Source organism: Ochotona princeps, chromosome 22 (genome assembly GCF_030435755.1).
Source record: "Ochotona princeps isolate mOchPri1 chromosome 22, mOchPri1.hap1, whole genome shotgun sequence".
Classification (NCBI taxonomy): Eukaryota; Metazoa; Chordata; class Mammalia; order Lagomorpha; family Ochotonidae; genus Ochotona; species Ochotona princeps.
The window spans coordinates 17334840-17352231 of record NC_080853.1 but is presented as its reverse complement, the minus strand read 5'-3'; the positions used below and the strand labels follow the sequence as shown (position 1 = coordinate 17352231).

General features: G+C 45.6%; 1 protein-coding gene across 2 annotated transcripts in view; it reads right to left on the bottom strand.

Annotated features, from left to right (window-relative positions):
* The window catches only part of TRPC4AP (transient receptor potential cation channel subfamily C member 4 associated protein), a 67253-nt gene that overhangs the window by 40674 nt on the left and 9187 nt on the right, over window positions 1-17392 (bottom strand). For both annotated transcript variants that reach the window (XM_004585750.2, XM_004585751.2), the window contains exons 2-3: window positions 9058-9186; window positions 6830-6946 (exon numbers count right to left, since the gene is read on the bottom strand). In XM_004585750.2, coding sequence (XP_004585807.2) covers window positions 6830-6946; window positions 9058-9186 — 246 coding nt within the window. The remainder of the gene's footprint in view (window positions 1-6829; window positions 6947-9057; window positions 9187-17392) is intronic.

Sequence of the window (17392 nt, the reverse complement as noted above, 5' to 3'; positions counted from 1 at the left end):
CCATGAAGGTGGAACACACAAATTTTAATATATGCCCCAAAATATGTGAAGAAAAGTTGACAGAATTGAAGGCAATAAATAAAAATAATACATGGACACTTCAACACCTTTGTTTTAATAATGGACAGGCAACTAAGGAGAAGATCAACCAAGAAATGCAAGATCTGAACAACATAAACGACCTAGATCTAACAGACATCTATCAAATACGTCATGAAAAGAATACACACTCTACCAAAGGACACAAATACTTTCCAGGATTGATCAAATATTAGACCATGAAAGAAGCCTCAGCATATTAAGAGGGTGGGTCTGAAGCCATGATCCCCAACATCTCATACTGGAAAACCTGGGTTCAAGCCCAAACTCCTCTGCCTCCCTACTAAGGCACAGCCTGGGAGGCAGCGGAGGACAGGTCAAGCCTCTGAATCCACTTCACCCACACATGAGACCACACTGTGTTTCAGATGCCCAGCTTCAGTTTCATCTAGTCTTGGCCATTACAGGCATTTGGGGAATGAACCAAAGATGGGAAACTGCTTCCTCTTTCAAATAAGTAAAATAAATAATTACAAATTAAATCCAGACACCACAGAATGAAATTAGAAACAAAAAACAAAGAGCTAACACAATGGTTTAACTGGCTTATTCTCTACCTGTAAGAATCCCATATGGGTGCCAGTTCATACCCCAGCTGCTCCACTTCCCATCCAGCTCCCAGCCTGTGGCCTGGGAAAGCAGTGGAGGACGGTCCAAGGCCTTGAGACCCTGTACCCATCTGGGAGATCCAGAAGAAGCTCCTGGCTTCAGACTGGCTCAGCTCTGGCCATGTGGGGAGTCAGCCAGCAGATTAAAGATGTTTCTGTCTTTCTATAAATCTGCCTTTCCAATAAAAATTTTTAAAAAATCCCACAGCTAACAACATACTTAGGAAGAAAGGCTTTCCCAGTAAGATCAGGAAAAAGATAAAGATTTCACTATCAATTACCTTTTTTTTTTCTTTTACTTTTTACTTTTTTCCCCCTCCCTTTATCTCCCCCTTTATTCCAGATACAGGAAAAAAAATGTGGAAATAATAGTCTTACTCACTTTCCTCTAGCCCTTGAACCTTTGTGCCCTAATTAACTATGTAAAGATTGTCAAAAATGAAGAAAAAATAAGAAAAAAATTATTTTTTAATACTATCATTATTTCTATTTAACATTGTACTAACCAGGGCAACTGAGAAGGAAAAAAGAAAGCATCCAAATTGGAAAGGAAGAAGCAAAATCATTTTCATTCGCACATGCAATGACCTGCAATACAGAAAACCCTAAGGAGACCACTAAAAAAACTTAAGAGTCAACAAGCAAGCTTAGTAAGGCTTCAAGCTACACAATCAATATATATGCATTTAAATCAACTACTTCAACTGTTACCAGTGCTCAAATCAGAACTGATATTAAGAGCACCAAAAACAGTAAAGATACTTGGAAATAAATATAACAAGTGCCAAAAACTCATACTATAGAAAAGAACAAAACATTCTTTAATAAAAACTAAAGACAGCAAAAATGGAAAAGTATCTTGTGGTTCATATATCGTAAGATTCATTAGTAGTATGCCAGTGCTGTGGTACAACACCTTAGAATGCCACCTGCAAAGCCAGCATCCTGTATCACAGCACAGGTTCTAGTCCCGGATGCTCTGCTTCCCATTCAGCATCCTAACACACCTGGGAATGCAGCAGATCCTGCTCCAAGGGCCTCTGACTGATTCCCCATAGGAGACCTAGACGGAGTTTCAGACTAATAGCGTTGACCTGGTCTAGCCCCAGCTGCTGCAAATATCTGCAGAGTGAACCAGGAGATCAAACATTTCAATCACTAAGACAGCATTACTCCCCAAAGTGACTGACAGATTCAATGCAACCCTTACCAAAATCCCAGCTGCGGTTTTCAGAAACAAGCTAGTCCTGAAATTCACATGCAAAGGATGCCTAGCAATTCAAACAATTTTAAACTACAGGAAACAAAGTTCTGTGTCTGTGGTCAATTGCTCACTGACAAGGGTGATAAGGCAATTCAACAAGGAAAGACTTTTCTCAATAAATGGTACCGTGACAACTGGATTACTATATGCATATGATAAAAACTAAGCGTGAATGGACCAAATATCAAAATGTAAGAAACAAAACTGGAGCTGGTCCTGTGGTGTAGCAGGCTGAGCCACTGCCTGTGATGCTGGCATTCCATATGCACACAAGTTCGAATCTCAGCTGCTCCACTTGTCATTCAGAACCCTGCTAATATGCTTCTGAAAGCAGTAGAGGATCATGGAAGCGCTTGAGCCTCTGCATGCCGGTGGGATACCTGGATGAAGTTTCTGCTTCCTGGTTTTGGTATGGCTAATGAGACCACCTGGGGAGTAAACCAGTGAATTTAAGCTCTCTCTTTTTCTGTAACTACCTTTCAAAACAAACAAAAAATAAGTAGAACTATAAAACCCTTACAAGCACATTTAGGAGTAAATTTTTATGACCTTAGATTAGGTAATTGTTTCCCAAATATAGACAAAACCCAAGCCAAATAAATAAAGTAAGGGGCCAGCATCACGGCACAACAGGTTAAGCCACCACATGCAACACCAGCATCCCTTACTGGGATCCCAATTCAAATCCCAGCTGCTCTGGGTCCAATCCAATTTCCTGCTAATACTGACAGAGCAGATGATGGCCCAGGTACTTGGGCTACCCACATGGGAGGTTCCAGACAGAGTTCTGGGGTCCTGGCTTTAGCCAAGCAGGCCTTCAAGGCCATTTGGAGAGTGAATCAAAGAAGGGGACATTTTCCTTTCTTTCTCCTATCACTCTTTCAAATTTTCTAAGAAAAAAAAAAAAATCGCAGTTGAGGACGGCCCAATGCATTGGGACACTGCACCCGCGTGGGAGGACCCGGAAGAGGTTCCAGGTTCCCGGCTTTGGATTGGCGCGCGTCGGCCCGTTGCGGCTCACTTGGGGAGTGAATCATCGGACGGAAGATCTTCCTCTCTGTCTCTACTCCTCTCTGTATATCTGGCTGTAATAAAATGAATAAATCTTTAAAAAAAAAAAAAAAGAAAAGAAAAAAAAATCAGGTAAAATGGACTTTGTCAAAATTTTATAACTGTGCATCAAAGCAAAAGAATGAAGAGATCTAGCATGCTACCTGGCAGCATGAGCTATGACTAAGAGTAGGCCAGGCCAGGCCAGAGCACCCACTGGCAAATGCTGAGGTAAGGCAGGCCATGTCATACCCATGGAACACTAGTGGATGATGAGCACAGTAGGGGGGCAGCAGGGGTTCCCCTGCTGGGCCACTACTCCTGTCGATGAGTATAAGAAATGGAACCAAGGGCAGATCAGGTTAGACAGGGCTACAACACCTACTAGTCTATATGTGAGCTGGATTAGGGGGAGAGCCAAACTGGGCTAAGCGAACATATCCACTGGTACAAAAATAAGTCAGAGTAAGAGTGGGCTGGTCAGGCTTTGCCACAGCATCAGCTGGCAAGTGCTGGAAATGGGGGGCAATTCCTGTCAAGCTACATTGCAGAACCACCTGGAAAGTGCATGATTCGGGGCTGGGACTGAACCTAGTAATGAAACTGTGGTCAGCCCTCTGATGGGCTGCAGCTCCCACTGGTGAACATGAGAAGCAGGGCTGGGGGTGGACCTGGTTGGATAGCAGGCTATCGCATTCGGTCTCCCCAGCCCCATTTCTTAGGAAAACCATTGGACCCATCGCAATAGAGTAGTGATTAAAGTCCTTGCCTATGAATGCGCTGGGATCCCATATGGGTGCCACTTTGAGTCCTGGCTGCTCCACTTCCCATCCAGCTCCCTCCTTGTGGCCTGGGAAAGCAGCAGAGGATGACCCAAAGCCTTGGGACTCTGCTCCCACATAGGAGAGCAGGAAGAAGTTCTGGCTCCTGGCTTCAAATTAGCTCCAGCCATTGTCACCACTTGGGCAGTGAACCAGTGGATGGAACATCTTTCTCTCTGTATCTCCTTCTCTCTGTATACCTGCTTTCCCATTAAAAATAAATTGAGAGAAAGAGAGACAGATTAGGCTGGAGACAGAACTGACCCAGCAACTGCAACCACCAACTTGTGTGTAGACTTATGCGGGTGACAGACTAAGCCAGACCCCATACTGTGTGGCACACACAGGAGTCAGGTCTGTGGTCACCTCAGATGAGGTTGCTTTAGGGAATCTTGCAACTGAATCAATGGACTCAGAAATCCAACCATGAGAATCGCAGGATAGGTGGTCTGATCATGGAGTGCATTGAATCATTACTGGGCCTCCTAGTTGCTGAAGACGATGCAGTGGATGGCATGTCGATGCACATATGATATATGGATGGCAGTCCACTGGGACTGGCAGAGGACATCTAGTACCACAACAGAGGATGGAGGGCAGAACAAATTGAACAACTTCCCCAGCCAAGTGCTGACAGCAAGTATCTGGATGAATGAAGACTTTAAGGTAAACTATGTCAGACAATAGACCTTGGAAGGATTTCCTCACTCTTGGAGCAACTAAATCAGCAGCACTTCAGAAGAATTGAAATCAACTGAACAGTAGTACCCTCACCCATGTTCCACACTGCAGACCCTGGAATGACACTGGGTGACTCCAGGTACTGGTGTGGTTGGACTGCTGGGTGGGGCTCTCCCCTTCTCTCTCCACCCCTTCCCTCAGATACAGCAAGAAGAAAAGGAAATTGGAAACAATGATCTCATCCATTTTCACTTACTCCTCAGCGCCCTCCCCAATCAATGATAATGTAAACATCATCAAAAACAAACAAACAAAAAAAGGCATGCTGAAACTATTCAACTCAGTAATGAAAAGGAAACCTAACCACGGGCCTGGTACAGTAGCCCACTTGGCTAAATCCTCGCCTTGCACACACTGGGATCCCATAAGGACACTGGTTCGTATCCTGGTGGCCCTGCTTCCCATCCAGTTCCCTGCTTGTGGTCTGGCAAAGCAGTAGAGGCCCAAAGCCTTGGGACCCTGCACCCAGGCAGGAGACCCAGAAGAGGCTCCAGGCTCCAGGCTTTGGACTGGCTCAGCTCCAGCTGTTGCGGGCACTTGGGGAGTGAATCAGCAGACGGAAGATCTTCCTCTGTCTCTCCTCCTCTGTAAATCTGCTTTTCCAATAAAGTAAATAAATCTAAAAAAAAAAAAAAAGAAAGAAAGAAAGAAGAGAGAGAGAGAGAGAGGGAAGGAGGGGTGAGAGAGAAAAGGAAGGAGGGAAATATCTAGAATGGGTAAACCCATTGAGATATAAAGCTGGTTAGCAGTTGCCTACAAATAATGAGTGGTTTGGGGGAAGAAAGGAAATCTGGAAGATTCCAGATTCATTTCTGGATTCGTGAAATTGTTTCATAATTAACTGTGATAACAGAACAGATACACTAAGCAGATATACTACAGATACACTAAAATCCACTGAATGATCAACTTTAAATTTTTATTTGAGAGGCAGAGAGAGAAAGTAAGACAAATAATGAGAGCTCCCATCTGCTGATTCACTCCCCCATGCCTGCACCTATGGATGCTGACCTAGAATTGGAGCCAGGACTCCCATCTTCAGCCTGGCCCAGCTGCTGCAGGCATCTTAGGAGTGAAACAACAGACAGAAAATCTCTTTGTAGCATGTTATTTAACTTCATGGCATTGTAAATTTCTATTTTTCTTCCTGTTGTTGATTTTGTATTGTGGCTTTTCATTTAAGGAGATGTACAGTAACTGTGTAATGCAGAATATCATATCCAGATATGAGGATACAATGCATTATGCAACTCTACTTCCAGATCAAAGATGGACTCCCAATGAAACTGTTAACTAGGGCCCGGCGGCGTGGCCTAGCGGCTAAAGTCCTCGCCTTGAAAGCCCCGGGATCCCATATGGGCGCCGGTTCTAATCCCAGCAGCTCCACTTCCCATCCAGATCCCTGCTTGTGGTCTGGGAAAGCAGTTGAGGACGGCCCAAAGCTTTGGGACCCTGCACCCACGTGGGAGACCTGGAAGAGGTTCCAGGTTCCCGGCTTCAGATTGGCGCGTACCAGCCTGTTGCGGCTCACTTGGGGAGTGAAACATCGGATGGAAGATCTTCCTCTCTGTCTCTCCTCCTCTCTGTATATCCGGCTTTCCAATAATAATAATAAAAAATCTTTAAAAAAAAAAACTGTTAACTATATCGTGACAATAGGATGCTGGACTCTGCCATTGTCCATGCCCACAATGATGGACATGACTTTATGAAGAACTATACAACAGCAATAATATAGGGGAACTCAGGGGAAGAGTGGAGGGAATTTAGGGAAGGAGTAAGGAAAATCCCAGGACCTATGGAACAATATCATAAAATGATGATGATGATAATAATAATAATAATAAAGATTAAAAAAAGGAAACTATCCCCCAAGCAAGGTATCTACATCCAAGACACACTAACATATGTGAAGAGAAAAACAAAAGATGGAGATGATGGGTGCCACTTACACACACACACTACTACCATAGGACAGCTTCAAAAGGACAAACTAGTGATCACAACGGCTTCTGAGGCGACACTTGGAGAGACGCACCTTTTACTCCATACCATTAGAAAGGTGGCTATTATATCAGTTCAAATAAAAACTTCTAAAAGAACCCACAACTATGTTTCTTGATCAAGGGTGAATCTTCTAAAAATTAAATCATAAAGTTTCCTACAAATTCTAAAATTTTTCTTATTCCATTTTAAGCATTAAATTCTCATATGATTTAGTAGTAATAATAATAAACAGTACTTACATCAACACCTCCAAACAAATCAAAAATATAAGTATTTGGATATGTGGTTTCTTGAGTAAGTTTTCTATCTTCAGTAACAAATGCCATGGCCTCCATGGAGAGGAGAGGGGAAATTTCCTAGTTTGAAAAAGCACACAGAAACATTGTGTGAGCATGCAACACAGACCAGATCCTGGGCTCCCATTTGCATTTGCCTCACCAACTTGAGCCCGCACAATCACACCCGGTACTATTCAAGTCCCTGAGAATCCTTTCCCATACTGCATCGCAGCTGGCACGACTTGCTTCAACTAGCAGAGTGTGATGTAAAAGTGACATTATCCTGCTTGGGGCACAGCCTTATGAAAGCCTGATAGTGTTGGCTTTTGCCATCTTGGAAACCCAACATTTGGGGCAGCCGTGAGAAGGAGAACAGAGGCCAGAACTGGTATCCTTGGCCAATTTCCAACTGACAACCAGTACCAACTTGCCAGGTATGTGAGCAAGACCACTGTGGACATTCTAGATGTCATACCAGTTCACCAAACACCACATGGAGCATTACAACCACTCACTCAACCAAGAACTGTAACATAAACAGTAGTGGTTGCTTAAGGATACTAAGTTTTGCAGTAACTGGTTCTCCAGCAAATAATCAGATCAATGCTTCAATGTCGCTGCCAAGAAGTTGTCCCTGATTTTCATAGCCAGAAGCACTCTGCTGCTTCTCTAAAGCAGCAAATTCATCTGTAATTCATTCGTGCCATCCAGCACTTTTACTCTGCACCTATGTAGAACTTTGTCACTTCTTGACTGGGATAAAGGTTCCTTGAAGAAATGTCCAGCAAAGGATTCCTCTTACCAGTCCTCACAGATTGCAAGACCCAGCAGGTAAGCGAGAGAGTGGTTCTCCTACTAGGGGAAGGGATACAGAAACAACTCACAAAAACATTTCCCCTCCCCCCTTTTTTGGTATGGAACAGAACTAATGCGGGGAAAAAAGCCAACAGAAAAGTCTGATACATGGTAAATTTGAAGTATTTGCTGGATATAAAAAGAAATGATCGGGCCCGGCGGCATGGCCTAGCGGCTAAAGTCCTCGCCTTGAAAGCCACGGGATCCCATATGGGTGCCGGTTCTAATCCCAGCAGCTCCACTTCCCATTCAGCTCCCTGCTTGTGGCCTGGGAAAGCAGTCGAGGACGGCCCAAAGCACTGGGACACTGCACCCGCGTGGGAGACCCGGAGGAGGTTCCAGGTTCCCGGCTTCGGATTGGCATGCACCGGCCCATTGCGGCTCACTTGGGGAGTGAAACATCGGATGGAAGATCTTCCTCTCTGTCTCTCCTCCTCTCTGTATATCTGGCTGTAATAAAATGAATAAATCTTTAAAAAAAAAAAAAAAGAAAGAAATGACCACACAGCAAGGACTTAACAAATGTTAATTTCTCTTAATTTTTCAATCTCAGAAGTTTTGAAGGAATCAAATGAAATAATGCACAATCCTTTGAGAAGCATTCTAAAGAGGATATGTTTATTCCCAGCAAACAGACTGCGAAAAGGTAAAGAACACAACTCTCCTTATTAGCAAAAAAGCTTATGTTTCAAAATAACTATGTGAATTATAATCATATCTTTACCTGCCAAGAACATTTTACCCTTCTGCTTCACTATGATCAAATAGAAATTACGTAAATTTTAAAATAGCCAGAGCTGAAATGAAAATTCAAACGTGAGCCCAACCTCAAGCTAAAATTTGGACTAGTAGCCCCAGACCTACAGAGCCACACACTCAGAAGCTCCCCACTCGGTGCATGCACAAGCTCTCCAATGACTCGGAAGCCCACAAGCGTGACAACTGCAGGGCATAATGGCTTTGCACTCCTCCCACTGCTCTCCCACCACCAAAGCCCGCCCCTTCAATCTATGTTAGTTATAACCACCAACATCACCAGGACACCTCTCCTAAGATGTTAGCAACCTGGGATCTCTGACATCCGTTAAAAAAAGAATGCCATCTGAGCCCCAGGGCACAAATGCTGACCTTACAAATAAACCAAGCACTGCCACAATGCAGCACAAATGAGGCCAGAAGGATACACACAGGAAATCCAATGGTAATTATCTCCACAACAGGACTGCAAGGCACTTCTATTTTCTTCTTTGCATTTTTTCTGGCCTTCACAAACTCGCAGACCCCCTGTGGCCACCAGAGGTCCTGAAGGTAGCACCTCCAGGGCTGAGAGTTACCTTAAGGATATTTTGGCACTCAACAAAGTCACTGTGTAGGTGGCTGGTCGCCCACAGCTTAAGCAGCAGTTGAGGAATCCCACTCCACTTGGATTGTTTGTCCCTCTCCATCAAGAAAGGTTCAGTGAACTGTAAAAACAAAACAAACAGTATTTTACTAGTGAGGAAAGAACCACAAAGTAGATTTGGCAAGAACAGTCAAATCTCAAAACCACACAGGAAAACAAGTCTCTTCCTCAAAACCTTCAAAAGCTCCCAACAGCCTATAAGCTGAAAGTTCAACACTGCCCTGAAATACAGCTCCCTTCTTAACCTATGACCATGGGCTGGATGGCGCTGAAGCAAAGCAAACTCCCACCTATGATTCCCTCTAGTATCCTACAAAAGCACAGTTTCAATTACTGGCTGCCCCACTTTGCTGATTCAGCTCCCTGCTATTTCGCCAGGGAAAGCAGTACTTGAACCCCCAATACCACCTCAGGAGACCCAGATGGAATTTCAGACTCATGACATCAACCTGGCTCACCATGGTCATTGCAGACACTGGGGGAGTGAAACAGAAGATGCAAGATCTCTGTCTCCCCCTTCTCTCTTTAACTCTACCTCTCAAATAAGTAACTCTTTTTAAGGTTTATTCCATTTTTATTGTAAAGTAAGATTACAGAGGGAAGGAGATACAAAGATCTTCCATCCAATGGTGCATTCCCCAAGAGGCCACCGCAACAGTCAGAATGAGCTTAGCTGATCTGATCCCAAGGCTTTGGCCCATCCTCAACTGCTTTCCCAGGCCACAAGCAGGGAGCAGGATGGAAAGTGGAGTATTCCGGACATAAACCAGTGCCCATATGGGATCCTGGTGCATGCAAGGCAAGGACTTGAGCCACTAGGCTACTGCATCAAGCCCATAAATAAATCTTTAAAGTCTATCACCTACCTCCTTTTCCCAGCTTTATCTCTTTACCAATGCACATTTTTCTCTCTACATACTTGTTCTTCAACTGCTTAAAATGTCCTCTCCCTGTCTTTCTACCTAAAAAGTTCTTTCTTCAAAATGCAAGCCAGGCGGGTCCGGTGCAGTAGCCTAGCAGTTAAAGTCCTTGCCTTGCATGCACCAGGATCCCATATGGGCACCGGTTCTAATCCTGGCAGCCCACTTCCCATCCAGCTCCCTGCTTGTGGCCTGGGAAAGCAGTTGAGGACAGTCCAAAGCTTTGGGACCCTGAACCCATGTGGGAGACCCAGAAGAGGCTGCAGGCTCCTGGCTTGGGATCAACACAGCTCTGGCCGTTGCGGCCACTTGGGAAGTGAATCAATGGACAGAAGATCTTTCTCTGTCTCCCCTCCTCTCTGTATATCTGACTTTCCAATAAAAATAAAATAAAGCTTAACGTTTTAATAAACAAATAATTCTTTAAAAAACAAAAAAGAGAAGTGAGAAATGTAGGGAACCCTGGACCAGGACATGCCACCCTGGCCTCAAGGTGGAGGAGCTGCAGATTGCCCAGGGAAGGGGATCTGCGACATACTGGAGCAGGAGCTACTGAGGGCACGTTTGACAAGGAAGGAACAACTTCTTCCACGGACCAGACAACCATAGTCGCAGGTAGGTGAGAGAACTGACCAAAGTGGTTCAAAGGAGGGAAACCAGAGGGCAATCTGGGTCAGCCCTGGGCACCAGCCCACATGGGAGACCTAGGCTGGCCTAAATAGCATCACCTTCTGTCCACAGGCACATACAAAAGCTGGGACTGAAGGCCACACCTGGCTGGGCTAAACCATAGTATCTGCTTGCAAGTGTCAGAGTAGGGGGTGGGCCATGTGAGGCTGGGCCTCAGTACCCACCAGAACAGAGAGCACCAAACCCAGGGACAGATTCTGTAGGGGAACTGTGGGCTTGCCTCTGTGGGACTGCAGCACTCAACAGCTTACACAGAGAGCGAGGGGCAGAGATAGACTGAGCCAGGCTGGACCACAGAATTCAACTGACAGGAACCCACATGCCACTAATGGGAGCTAAAAGGAGGTCAGGCTGCAGCACCCGCTGGCACACACAACGGCTAAAACTGAGGGCAGACGACACTAAGCAGTGCCACTATCCCCACTGGCATGTTTGAGATCAAGGGCAGGGAGCAGGCTTAGTAGACAAATTTGAGGACTGGCCTACTAGGCCCCAGCACCCATTGGGGAGTACAAGAACCAGAGCTGGGAGCCGGCCAGGCCAGCCAAGTCTGCGGCATTCATCAGCATTTGTATTGGTTGGGTCTGAGGACAGGTCAGACCTCAACATCCACTGGCACACAAGAGAGCCAGGATAGGGTATAAGCTGTGCCTGGCTGGGCTAGGCTGCAACACCCGCCAGTGAGAGCTAAGACTCTGGGTAGGACAGGCCAGGCTGGGTCAAAGCACTTGCCAGCACACAAAAATCCTGGAGCTGGAGACAGGCCTGGTAGGGGAACTCTGGGGACTCCCCTGACAAGCTGTAACTCCCACTGGTGAGCCAGGCTGTGAACAGACAAGGCTGGGCAAGTTCGTAGCAGCCATCAGTATTTGTGTGGGCTTGGTCTGGGTCAGAATGGGCTGGACTTTAGCACCCACTGGCAATCGTATGAGTCAGGATGGGTGTGGGACAGTCCAGACTAGGCCATGGCACCTGCTGGCTCTCGTGAGAGCTGAGTTCTAGCGATAGGCCAGGTTGGGCTTGGTTGTAGCACCCATCATCGAGAGCCGTAATGGGTGCAGGCCAGTTGGGCTAGGCCACAGTACCTACCAGTGAGTGTCAGGATTAGGGGCCAGCCATGTCAGTCTTAGTACAAGCACGTGCCAGCATTCACAAGATCAGTTGCTGGAAGATAGCCTAGCAGGGGAACTTAAAGAACTCCACTGCTAAGCACAGCTCCCGCTGGTGAGTACCAAGAACCAGGGCTGGTAGCAGACTAAACCAGGCTGGGCTGCAGCACCCACTGGCATAATGTAAGCTAGGTCTGTGGGAAGGCGGGCAGGGTCAGTCCACAGCACACACTTAGGCAAGTAAGCCAGGACAGAGTGCAAGCCAGGCCAGGTTGGACCACACAATCAACAGTTCACATGAGGGCTAGGCAAGGCTGCTGCAATTGCTGGCAAATACCAAGACGGGAGGCAGGCCACAGCACCTGATGGCACAGCAAGTCCCAGTGCTCAGAGCAAGCCTGGTAGGGGAATTTCGGGGACTACCTTGCTCAGCTGCTGCTTCTAGTGGTGAGCATGAGAGCTGGAACTGGAGCCAAGCTGTTTTGGGCTAGGCTGCCATATCTGCTGATAAGCATAAGAGCCAGAATAGGTGTGGAACAGCAGAGCTAGTCGGGGCACCAGCTTTCAAGTGCTGGGACTGGGTTTGAGTCATGTCAGACTGGACCACAGAACCCCCTGGCAGGCACAAGATTCAGGTTGGGAACATGCCTGGCAGGGAAACTATGAGCGCTCCTCTACTAGACTATCGCTGGTGAGCACAAGAATCAGGGCTGGGGCCGGATCAGGCTGGACAAGGCAGCGGCACCTGTCGGGCAAATGTGAAGGCCAGGTGTGGGGGAAAGGCAGGCTGAGCTAAGCCACAGTACCCATAGGTTTGTATGACCTGAATGGGATACAGGGTGGGCTGGGCTAGGCCACAGCAGAGGCTGGCAAGTGCAAAAACCACGGTTGGGGGCAGGACATGTGTGGGGGTAACTGGAGGTCACCACAACTAGGCTGTGACACCTGCTGATATACATGAGGACGGGGTCACAGCAGGCTGGCTGGGCTGCAGCACCTTGTCAGTTCCTGTGAGATATGGGGTTTGGGCAGAATTGATCAGGCAGCTGCATCCACCAGCATGAACGCTGACTGGTGCATGTGACAAGACTGCACCTGACTGTGCACTGCCTGGTGCACACAAGTCTGAGGTCACCCCAGGTGAGGTTTGGGGGACTTCCCAACTAGACCACTGGACTCAGACCCTGGCCACAGAGGAAATCACAGGATGTGTGGTCGGACCTTGGAGCGCATGTATCAGGACTGGGTCTCCTCAGTTGCTGATGCCTATGCAGTGGACAGCGTATGCAGATGCACACGAGGGACATGATGGCCAGGTCATCCAGGCCAGCAGGGGACAAGTGTCTCATCAGAGGACGGAAAGCAGAACAGGCTGGACAGGTTGCCAAGCTGTAGGGCATGATCCTGGGTCTATGGATGCACTAAGGTGGAAAGATTTTCTCAATCCTGAAGCAATGAAACCAAAAACTTCTCAGAACTATCAAAACGAACCAAGAAACACCCTCAGAACATTCTACCCCACACCGAGGTCTCTAAGGCATCAACAAGTAACTGTCCCCCACCCCCAGCTGCTGACGCAGTTTGACTGCAAATAGCAATCCCTCCACCTCCAAGACAAGGAAAAATAAACTGAAACATTTGTCTCACCCACCTTCCTCAGTACCTGAACCTCCCCACCCTAATCAGACACCCACATGGCATACACCCCTCTCAACTACGTAAATATTAAAAAGATACTGAAAAATTAAACAAATTGATGCCAATGTAAAAAAAAAAAAACTTCCTTAACTGATACCCTGTATTCACTTCTATCTCTGTAAACTTGCCTTTTAAAAAATTTATTTTTATTGGAAAGGCAGATCAGACTTTACAGAGAGAAGCAGAGACAGGCATCTTCCATTCACTGGTTTACTCTCCCAAACGGCCGCAACAGCCAGAACTGTGTGTGTCTGAAGTTTTTACTTTTTAATATTTACTTATTTTTATTGAAGAGTAAATCAGATTTTATGAAGAGAAGCAGAGAAAGAGAAAAAGGTCTTCCATCCACTTGTTCATTCCCTAAATGGCCCCAACGCCCACAGCTCTGCTGATCTGAAGACAGGAGCCAGGAGCTTTTTCCAGGTCTCTCATGCAAGGTCTTAGAGCTTTGGGCCGTCCTCCACTGCTTTCCCAGGGTACAGGCAGGGATACCAACCTCAGACAAAGACATCTCAAGGAAAGGACACTGATCTATCACAATACAAACATAAAAATCATCAGAAGAGACTACCAAATAAAATCCAGCAGTATATAAAAAGATTATACACCAAGACCAAGCAATATATACTCTTCTGAAGATTTGTTTTCATTTGAAAGGCAGACTTTATAGAGGGAAGAAGAGAGAGAGAAAGACCTTCCATCTGCTGGTTTACTCCCCAGATGGTCAGAGCTCTGCTGATCCAAGAGGTTTCTCACATGGGTTCAGGGCCCACTTCTTTCCGTAAGTAGGCCATAAACAGAGTTGGATGGAGTGGAGCAGCTGGGACACATGGGATACTCCCCATGTGGCCACAACAGCCAAAGGTAAGCCAATCTGAAACCAGGAACCTGGAACCATTCTTTCAGGTCTCCCACACAGGTGCAAGGGCCCAAGGACTTGGGCCACCTTCCACCACTTTCCCACGCACACTAGCAGAGATAGATCGGCAGTGGAGCAGCTAGGGCTCAGACGGGTGCCCATATAGGATGCTGGCACCACAGGCAGAGTCTTAATGTACTACATAAAGGTCCCAGCCTCAAATTTTTTTAAATAAATCAGTAAATACAATATAAAAAATTATTAGGGGTCCACAGTGGTAGCCTAAAAGTTAAAGCCCTCGCTTTGCATACACTGGGATCCCATATGGGTGCTGATTCTAATCCTGGCAGCCCCACTTCCCATTCAGCTCCGTTGTGGCCTGGGAAAGCAGAAATATTTAAAAAAAGTAAATTTCTAGTGACAGGTATCTTCAGAAAACCCATTCAAATATACCTGACAGTGAAATATAGAAGGCTTTCTCATCCTACATCAGAAACAAGCTAACACAAGACCTCAAGCCTTAAGAAGCAGAATAAGATAAAGAACTAAGAATGGAAAGAACAAAAACTTCACTTGATGACCTGGCATCATGGTTCAAGGGCACTAAGTCCTCACTCTGCAACTGCCAGGATCCCATATGGGCGCTAAGTCCTCACTCTGCAACTGCCAGGATCCCATATGGGCGCTAAGTCCTCACTCTGCAACTGCCAGGATCCCATATGGGCGCTAAGTCCTCACTCTGCAACTGCCAGGATCCCATATGGGCGCTCATTTCTTCCCTGGCTGCTCCAATTCCCTTCCAGCTCCCTGCTTGCCGACTGAATGAAAGAGTAGAGGATGGCCCAAATCTCTAGGACCCTATACCCTTGTGGGAGACCCGGAAAAGGCTCTTGGCTGCTGTAATCATTTGGGGAGTGAACCAGCAGATGGAAGATCTTTCTTTCTGTAAATTTGCCTTTCAAATAAAAATAAAAGTAAATAAATCTTAAAAAAAAAATACACCTCAGCATCACCATTACGAACATTTTTTTCAACATATTTTGTTTTATGATATAGTTCCATAGGTTCTAGGGTTGCCCATGCCCTTCTCCAAGATCCCTCCTCCGCCACATTGATTTCCCTTCTAATTTTACAATGAATGTCCTTCATGAACAGTCACAAGTCCATCGTGGTGTTGTTGAAACATTTCCCAACAATGTAGGCATGGACATTGTCAGGGAGTCCATCATCTTACTGTTGGGATAGTTTCAGTTCTTTCACTGCGAGTCCATCTCTGGTCTGTATGCACAGAGATATTCAGCACTTTGTCTTCATACCTGAATGTATCAGTCTCCACTACACTTCCATTATATATCCTCTAACTTAGAGATTCAGTGAACACAGTCCACACAGGGGTGAAAACAAGTTTTCATCACCGTGAAGTTAATAATCATGCTACTAAAATAAAAATGCACCACAAGAGTGGTGAAAACTGGAATAAAAAAACCTTCTTTGTAGGAATAGATGCTAGTGCATGATGCTTGTGGCACAGAGGAATTACAATTAATAACTAGAACTCCATTATTCATTAATTATAGCAAAACAGTGTCAAAACGGGCATTTATAATCTCAAGTGTTTACAGGCAATCCATCTCTTAGGGATGATCAATTAATGAATCACAAGAACTTACAGGGAGAGATACAGACAACTAGGAAGTGCAAAAAGGAAACATTCACTGCAAAAATAATTAGATTTGACTCTACAAAACTGCATATTGAAACAAGCAAGAGACATTCCAAAAGATGATCAAAACGACCCCTAATCATCCCAGCCTCAAGAGTTTTGATGGAAGTTATCTTATATCAGAGCAAACATGTGGCATCTGACTTTTGGAATTGGCTCTGCAAAATCTCTGTAAATTTGCCTTTCAAATACAAATAAATAAATCTTAAAAAAATACACATCACCTTCACCACTATAAACATTTAAAAAAATGCTTCACTTGCAGATGATCCAACATTCAGAATATACATATATACACAACCCAAAAGAATCTAAAGATAAATTACAGCAACATAAGAGTAATATTTAAACTTTGTTTCTGGGCCTGGCGCAGTAGCCAAGTGGCTAAAGTCCTCGCCTTGCACATGATGGGATTCCATATGGGCACTGGTTCTAATCCCGGCAGCCCCGCTTCCCATCCAGCTCCCTGCTTGTGGCCTGCGAAAGCAGTCGAGGATGACCCTGTACCCACATAGGAGACCTGAAGGAGGCTCCTAGCTCCTGGCTCCGGATCAGCGCAACTCCGGCTGTTGCAGCCACTTGAGGAGTGAATCAAAAGACGGGAAATGTTCCTCTCTGTTCCTCCTCTGTGTATCTGAATTTCCAATAAAAAAATAAAATATTTATTAAAAAAACTTCTTTCTATACATCTCCAGTTTTGAAAATACTCTTACAATACCATAAAACATTGTCTAGTGCATGGAAAAAACCTAACAGTTATGCAAGACTGCTGCACAGAACACTGTATAAAACAAAACCAAGAAGATTAAGCACAACTGAAAAGTACAGAGAAAACATCGAACAAAGGTACTGAGTTTAACAGAGCGGACAGAATCCCAATCAAAATCTTGTTGCAAAAAAATACAAGTTCATTATTTTTTTTTAAAGATTTATTTTTGTTGGAAAGGCAGATTTATAGAGAAGGGGAAGCAGAAAGATCTTCCATCCACTGTTCACTCCCCAATGGCCACAACGGCCAGAGCTGAGCCAATCCGAAGCCAGGAGCCTCTTCCAGGTCTCCCACATGGGTGCAGGGTCCCAAGACTTTGTCCTCTACTGCTTTCCCAGGCCACAAGCAGGGAGCTGGATGGAAGCGGAGCAGCCAAGACACAAACTGGTGGCCATATGGGATCCTAGCACACGCAAGGTGAGGACTTTAGCCACTAGGCTGCCAACCCAGGCCGACAAGCTCATTCTAAAATGCATATGGAAATAACAAAGGGTCAAGG